Source organism: Zingiber officinale, chromosome 4A (genome assembly GCF_018446385.1).
Source record: "Zingiber officinale cultivar Zhangliang chromosome 4A, Zo_v1.1, whole genome shotgun sequence".
NCBI classification, from domain to species: Eukaryota; Viridiplantae; Streptophyta; class Magnoliopsida; order Zingiberales; family Zingiberaceae; genus Zingiber; species Zingiber officinale.
Window position 1 is genome coordinate 154,960,883 of NC_055992.1, and position 8,189 is coordinate 154,969,071.

An 8,189-nucleotide genomic window follows, 5' to 3' on the forward strand; every position below is an offset into this window, starting at 1 on the left:
TTCCTCGGCATGATGGTGGTTATGGACTTTGCGACCTTCATGCATGGAATGAAGCTTTACTTAGCAAGACACTTTGGTAGATTCAATTCAATGCAGATTCGCTATGGGTGAGATGGGTGCATCAACATTATCTCAAGGGGATTGATTTTTGGCAATGAGAAGTTAAAGCCTCGGACTCTCCTATTAAACGGCTTATGACCATTTGGAATAAAATCCAAGGGGATACAATTGAAGTGGGGAGGCGAACATGTTGATGGGTGAGTGGTTTGCGGCGGGAAAAAATAGGACTGTAAATGTATATGGTTTATTCATACTGAGAGGTCTTGAGGTGGTGTGAGCATCATTGGTTTAGAGGCCGGAGATTATGCTGAAGCATCGGTTCATTATGCTTTGCCAAGGTCAAGATGAGTCGAATGGTCACTTATTTTGAGTGAGTGCCCTATCACATGTGCTCTTTGGAACAAGGTGCAAAGATGGTTAGAAATAAGTTATGAAGTTAACTTAATGGTGGAGCTATTTCATATTCTTGGTCAACACTACAATTGTGCAAGCCGACGAATGAAGGTCCGACATCTTGAAATTTCTAGTGTGATCTATGTTTTATAGGAAGCACGCAATAGGTGTCGCTATGAAGAGATGATTCTTGATGTTACAAAAGATTCAAATATATATTTATCGTTTTATGGACTTATATAGAAATTGAAATGGTCAGCCTGAATTTGGATGGTCTTCTGGAGGTAAAAGTGTGGACAGACTAGATTGTGCGGATGGTACAGATAGTGCGGCCAATGGAAAGTCCTCGTTCATGTGCAATTTGATGGATTTCACATTGTAGCAGATTTCAGGTTGGTGCTTGAGCAGATTTCACGTTCGTGGCACATGCAAAGCTTGAGCAGATTTGATGGGTTGGCGGCTCATGCCGGGCTTGAGCAACTTTTAACGTTGGTGGCACATACAGATTGATTTGATGGAGTTATGTTGCATGTCATTGCATTCCTTGTCTTTTGGCTTTGTACGTGAGTCTAGGAAAGTCATGGACTTATCGTTGATTGACACCTCATGTCTAGATAGAGGGTCTGTGCTTATGTTTAGCTTGTGATGTATGCTTTTGATTGTATGTTTGAGGTTGTAATAGCTTAAATATTTTATAATATATTTATCTATTTCCCTGAAACCATGTCGGTGGAAGATAAACTATTTAACTTTGGTCACTGATTTTTTGGTATAAGGTTGGCTCATTTGCTTAAGAAAGTAGTTGACAACTTCTAGTTTTGAACCAGAAATACCTAGAGAGGCTTCTTTTGACGTACAAAGTAGAAATAGTTCTAGAAATGGTTGATGATGAAAAAACATCCCTTGATGAACCTGAATTTGCACTGGCCCCTATTGAACTTACCATCGCCACTCCAACACATAAGGCAGATAGTTCAGACACTGTAGATTTTCTTATTTGTCTTTGATGAGAATACTTGTGATTTTACACTAGTTTTACTTTATTTTTTTGGTTCATTTTCCCTCTCCTTCCATCCCTTAACTTTCCACCTAAACAAAATTAGCTTCATGTTTCATCTTCATTTATTCTTCTATTTTTGGTATACAGGTACTAAGTGAAACAAATACAAAAGCACCAGCAGTAGAGGAAAATAATTCATCGGCTCTAACCATTGTTCCAACCAGTACGTTCAACTATCTTTTCAAAAACCTTATAATATATTCATCTTGGATTAGTTATCAGCTAACCTAGAGGTAATTGCAAATACTTGCAGGTACAACTACAGACTCAGGAACTATTCAAGATGGAGCATTTGATCCAACCGAATGGGAACTTGCTCTGGCGACTACTCCAAGTAACAATAATTCAACTGTTCTTGAAAGCAGAATGGTATGTCTTGGTAGATATGAATAAACTCCATGGTCTTTTGTTATTTTTTACATTGGTAGTACATAAATTTGCATTTGTTTAGTTGTACCGGTGTGCTTTTTGAACTATTTATTTCTACAATTGGTTTAGTATTCCATATTTTATGAAATTCTTTTGGGTGGAAAAATAACAAAGACCAATGTAAACAATCAAGTATAGCAAATGGGAGAAGCTGTCTAATTTGTATAGCAAATGGGAGAAGCTGTCTAATTTGTTGTACATTTAGAAGTTGGATGAGTGAATGTTTCTATCGAATATATTGAAGTTAATTGTATAACCACTGGTCGCAAAACTGTCGGTATTAGGAAAAAGATCAATTTATCTATATCCTTGATAAATCTAATGTACTTTTTTCATCTTTGGTGATAATTTTGTTGGGTTGCAAAGTTATAAATAAAATTCCACGTCAAACACACATGAAAAAGATGATGAACTTATAAGGGAAAGATACATCATTAGTATAAGGTGTTTTAGGTAAAACTCATAAATAAAACTATAATGATTTAAATCTAAAGTGGACAATATCATCTATTAAATCCTTGAGATCTACGTATAGTAGGCTTAATTTCCTGAAGCATTTCTTTTGAATTTATGATCACTTTTTCATGCTGGTGGGTTTGACAAGCTCACATTAAACAGCTTATATGATGAGGCAGCATACCCACAACATCAGCAACTTTATGAAACACCAAGTTCAAATTCATTTACTGAGCCATTTGAAATGTCTCACCAAATTGCTACACCTCCTGCAGTTCAAATGGCTTCCATGGCTCAGCAACAGCAGCAAATGTTCTCTATGTTCTTGCAATCGAATTCATTCGTTCAGCCAATCTCTCCACTGCACTCTAATGTTGGGGCTGCAGTGAATCCATTTGGTGATGATGTTGGGCGCAGAACTTTCCCTATCGACAATCTCCAACACCAACCGAACAATCCTTTTGGAAATCCCCAGGTATAACTCAAGAATGATTTCCTCATTCCTGCTACCTAATGATTTTTCTTTTTTCTTTTTTTTCCTGTGCTCTCATTGTTTTTTTTTTTAATGTAAATTTTGATTTTGAATGATCGCCTTGTTTATTAAATATGGGAAAATAATAATCAAATCATTGGAAACTTGTGCCATATTGTTGATGATACGTTTAGTCTTGATGAGTTGCTCAAGGTGAGTTCGATGGGTTATGATAAACTATCTATCCATTTGTATCTTTTACATGCATTTTAATCAACTTGCAATATGATTTTGTTTTAAAACAAATATAATTTTTTATATTTAAAATTAAAGTTAGTTAACAAGGATATCTTAAAATTTATTTTATTTTTCAAAATTTTATAGTTAACCATTTTCAAATTATTAAGATAATTTTTTTTATTTATTTGGACATTTTGATATATAGTTTTTCAAATTTCCTTATAAAATTAATTTAATAGAAAAATAAATTACTTAGATATGAATTTAACTCTGATTAATAGTTAAACTTTTAATTTTACAAAAATAAATAAATGCATGAATAAAAATAGAATTATAAAAGATAATTCTTAAAATTATATATAGTATTCAATGGAAATAGAAAAATCGCTTCTATTAAATAAGGATAATTTGATCCCAAAAAAAAAAAGATTTAACATGCTTTTTAATAAAAAAAAAAAATCAGAAGGACGATTTTTAAAAAATAATTTGTTTTTTTACCATGAATTTTAGCATCTAGATCCTTTTGCCTTTTTGTTGTTTTTCTACTGCACATACACTGCTACAACGGCATTGAGTGAATTAATTGTTGTTTTTTTGAATGGAAACAAAGATTTCAAGGCTCTCTAACTAGTTAACCGGTTTTCCATAGTTAGCCCAAGCAAAAATGTTGTAATAACTATGTTGAAGGCACAATCAAAATCTATAATGGAACATATGATACTTTTAAATATAGATAACTCAATTTGAATTAGTTAGAAAAATAATAAATAAAGCTAATATAGAGTGACAAAATCTATAATGGAACATATGCTACTTTTAAATATAGATAACTCAATTTGAATTAGTTAGAAAAATAATAAATAAAGCTAGTATAGAGTGAATCGCTTGGAGGTAAATCATAATAATTTGAGAGATGAGCCATTCAAAATAGGGAGAGGAAGATGGAGCCTATTTATTATCAAGAAACTCTTGAAAAAACGTCACCCAACCAAGCGTGAGTTTGTAGGGCCTATCAATCCTATATGTGGCAAAAGGTGAAATCAACTCGTCCTCAGCACTCTCGCCGCACTCGACCCAAGGCCATCACGAGGGAGGTAAATCATAGCATCCTGAGAGAGCATGTGGCAGGTGGGGTGAGTTGCACAGGGACCGGGGATTTACGCCCCGACTACCCCGAGTTTCGACCCCGCGACCTCATGTGGCAAGCATACCACCACATACCAACTCGGATGACCTATGGGGTCACCTATCAATCCTATATGAGGCATGGCTTGGGGATTTAGAATAGGGGTGAGCAGTTAATCCGCCAAACCGACCAACTCGTTTATACCGACGCGATCCGAATTGAAAAAAAATGATCCGCCGGATATAAGGTCCTAATATTGCATTATCTGATCTAGTAGGGCCGGATAATTTTTTATCCCAATAACCGAACCAACCCGATCCGATCACCCCTACTTGTAGCAACTAATATTGATAAACTGTTACACGTTATAGCAACTACTGTCGATAAACTGTTACACGTTGTAATAGTTATTTCCGATTAACTGCTATAACGTATAATGAGTAATGTCTATTATCATTTTAAAAATTTTATTTTTTTGTTATATTTATATTTATATTTTATATTTTATATTTTATTGGATATAAGGTCGGATATTCAAATAACTGACAATCCGTCGAATATCTGAAACATAAGAACTGTCGAATATAGGGCCGGATGTAGGTCCTGATTTTACATTATCTGATCTAGTAGGGTCGGATAATTTTTTATTCTAATAATCAAACTAATATGATCCGTGATCACCCCTAATTTAGGATTGAATGAGACTCATTTAAAGCTCTGCTAACATTCTCAAGAAGCTTCTTGGTAAGGATGGATAGCATGAAAGGAAACAACCACGACCTCTGTATTTATAGAATTTAGGAAGTATCCCTTTACTCACCAACACATCTCTTCGTACACATGCATATTTCGAAAGATTGAACATTGATGACCTCAAAAATAATACTGATTACAAGAAGACCCTACAGGTTACTGATACACCAGCAATAGGCCTTACGTCCCCGACAGAACCCAAAATAACCACTGCCAGAAAGTATTAATAAAGCAAAACAATACTTTGATATCACTGTTAGTAAACCTAACACTTCAAGTACAGGAATTACAAGAGGAGATTCGTCGAATTTCTACCATAAAGCCAAGAACATCATCTAAAGAGCTTGAAGAATCAATATCAGATCTAACAAGAAGGATTGGAAGGTTAAACTTGGGGACTGATCCAATTATTCCAAAGAAGAAAGGATCGATACTTGTTTTCAAAAATCCAACAGAAATTTTGAAGAACGAAGCAAGAAAATGAGTACAAACAGGCCACCAGCGGTTGTCTCTTCAACAACAGTAGTACCTAATACAGAAAACCAAGTAAGAGATTATCGTCAAAATCAAAGGAGAATATATAATCTTCAACAACGATTCATAGATACGTCCTTCATAAGCAAGGAAAATTAGTTTAAACAACAACAAGAAGCATTCCCTCGTTCTGACAATCTACTTTTAAGTGAGGAAGCTAGTGTGACGACTGAGCGTAGCTCAGAACAGCATACACGGTTTGTATCATAGTAAGGACCAATATGGGAAGAGCACCAAATATTGAGAGAGATCTCCAAGGATCACCAAAGTAATCGCGATTCATCATTGCGCGCCAATTGTTGAATCTAGCGTGGTAGTGCTTCCTCATGTCCGTGAAGACACCCATAAGGTAGAAATCATGTGATTTATAGGTGACATTCGCTCCAAGTTTTTTAAATAGAGTGACAATTTCATGGCTGCCCCCTAAGTAGCCAATAATGATTTCATGTTGTTGAAGCAATTCGACATCTGCTGCCGTATTGATGAGGTTACTCATAAGCACCACATAGGATGTAACATGGAACTTGGAATCCGTTGAACATTGCTCGTACGCGATAAGATTTCTCAACAGCGAGTTGGTGCGGTCCCCTATTTGAAGTTGGGGAATCTCCAACTCTTCGTCATGAAATGTAATGTCCAGGAAACTCTTGGCTCTCTGTTTTCTTTTTCTTTTGAATCGAATTCCAGAATCACGACCTACCGTAGCATTGGGAATCCATGGTAAGTCGGGGACATGGACATCTGGAACAGTGCAGAGGTAGCCACATGTGGATGACTGATTGCCATTGCCATTGCCATGGTTTGTTGTCGGATCAATGCAAGAAAGAAAAAGATGAATTATGTGATGAAAAGTCTCATTGTCATTGTCGGTGGGAAGTTTCAAGTTTGTTGAGAAATGTATGCGGATGAACTTCAATGCTAGATTTCGAAATGGAACGCCGAGAGGAAATGCAGACTTGTACAAAGTTTCAAGAAGAAAGAAAGGAAGCTGGCTTTCGAGCATGAAGATATCGCGAACTACTACATTTCCAGTCCACAAGGTACTCTCTTCTGAAATCTGCATCGGGTAGTTCCTCTCCATTATTGTAAGCATCACAAAGAATCCGTCCAGCAACATCATTTCCACAAAACTGTTGCTGCTCATGTTCACTTCCTCCGAATAGGCATCGCGTGCTCGCGTTTCCACATTCTTGATCAGATCCACATAGTCCTCCAAGGCCATACTAGGTTTCTCCTCGAGGATAAACTTGAGGTACTTCCATTTGAGCTGATTCATGGCCTGTAGATGAGGTTTGTGACGGTGGTAGGGGCCGAGCGAGACGAGCAATGGCTCATAGGCTTGGGGGTCGACACTTTTCAACAAATCCGGGACTCTGTATATTGTTGGCTCTCTGTTTCTGTCCCTGAATTTTGTGTCTAACACCTTCATCTTCAATGAGGCTACCCAGTCCATGTCCTGTGATGTCTCAATCCCAAAGGATTTGCCCTTGAGGATTACAATGACTCAAGTAGCTATAATTGCAGCGATCTAACAAGGAAGGAAATGGCACACAAGGAAAGTAAAATATATAGCACATAGGATTTCCCCTTGAAGATTATAATGACAGAGGAAGGAAATAGCACAAAGGAAAGGAAGGAAAATGGATCAGGAGACTGAGATAACAATCAAGTAAAACAACTGACCTTAGAAAGCTTTCGCTAGGCTAAAGTAGCTCTATCTATCTTTCAGCTGCTGCCCCATACTTTCCTCCGAACAATCTCAAGCTCGCTTGCTAGATTGCTGTATGGATTGCTACTTTCTCACACAAAAGAAGGTCCTATATAGGCGAAGAGTGTTAAGATGACTATTGTTTACCGAATTACAGCAAAGCACGTGGCCCTCTTTTATTTGATGGAACACATCAAAGTTTTACCCTGCCTTTTAATCCATCATACTTGATTGACCAAACAAACTGTATATCACAAAATTTTATTTGACGGAACACATCAAAGTATTTGTCGCTATTTATTTATACTTCATGTTACGCAATGCTTTTTGCGACAATGTTATGCAATGCTTTCCTTGATATGTCTTATATTTACTCTGTTCAAGTTCTTATTTCTCTGTATAATTCATATGATTAAAGAGAGAACTCAAGTCCTAACAGCTACTTTCTCGGCCGAAAATAGCTCAGAACAGTAAAACGTACTTTGAATCATAAATATAAACGGTTGGATATAAATGATGTGAATAGAGAAGAAGTGAAAAAGAAAAGATATTCTATTGTGAATGAGATTTTAATCTCATATTAGTTTCATGATATGTTGATTGGTTTATATTGATTCACATGTATTGATGATGTGAACAAATGCATGGGAAGTGGCTCTCTCTCACGCGTGAGTGTGTAGGGTGGTTGCAAATCCAGGGCCCGGATTGTATTGAACCAAGATTGACTCGCGTGCGAGCACAACCTGCGTATATCGAATGTCGGACTAGTTAAGGAAAGATAAGAATAAACCAATGCTTTATCACCTGAATATCCTTTTGCTAAATGACGACATTAAACTCATTAATAATGATTCCGTAACGTCCCGATATTAATGAAGACATTAAACCCATTAATGACGATATTAAACCAAACATTAATGATCATAATTTGATCATTTATTGCAGGGAAGGTGAGAGC

General features: G+C 36.4%; 2 protein-coding genes across 2 annotated transcripts; one reads left to right on the forward strand and one right to left on the reverse strand.

The window, feature by feature from the left end:
* The first annotated feature begins 1,331 nt into the window (after nucleotides 1-1,331).
* LOC121972946 (putative clathrin assembly protein At1g14910) lies at nucleotides 1,332-2,999 on the forward strand. Its single transcript, XM_042524555.1, has 4 exons — nucleotides 1,332-1,436; nucleotides 1,601-1,676; nucleotides 1,767-1,882; nucleotides 2,674-2,999. Exons 1-4 carry the CDS (start codon nucleotides 1,332-1,334, stop codon nucleotides 2,785-2,787), a joined length of 411 nt encoding a protein of 136 aa, XP_042380489.1. The 3' UTR covers nucleotides 2,788-2,999.
* A 2,550-nt stretch (nucleotides 3,000-5,549) lies between these two features.
* On the reverse strand, nucleotides 5,550-7,329 carry LOC121971782 (UPF0481 protein At3g47200-like). Its single transcript, XM_042523216.1, has 2 exons — nucleotides 7,207-7,329; nucleotides 5,550-7,051 (listed from the first exon to the last, which is right to left on the reverse strand). The coding sequence occupies exon 2, from the start codon at nucleotides 6,974-6,976 to the stop codon at nucleotides 5,681-5,683; it is 1,296 nt and encodes a 431-aa protein (XP_042379150.1). The 5' UTR covers nucleotides 6,977-7,051; nucleotides 7,207-7,329; the 3' UTR covers nucleotides 5,550-5,680.
* Between the last annotated feature and the right edge of the window lie 860 nt (nucleotides 7,330-8,189).

Coding starts and splice junctions, on each gene's coding strand:
- LOC121972946 (XM_042524555.1), top strand. CDS start 1,332: ATGGTTGATGATGAAAAAACATCCCTTGATGAACCTGAATTTGCACTG. Junction 1,437..1,600: donor AGGCAGATAGTTCAGACACT/GTAGATTTTCTT, acceptor TTTGGTATACAG/GTACTAAGTGAAACAAATAC. Junction 1,677..1,766: donor TCTAACCATTGTTCCAACCA/GTACGTTCAACT, acceptor AAATACTTGCAG/GTACAACTACAGACTCAGGA.
- LOC121971782 (XM_042523216.1), bottom strand. CDS start 6,976: ATGGACTGGGTAGCCTCATTGAAGATGAAGGTGTTAGACACAAAATTC.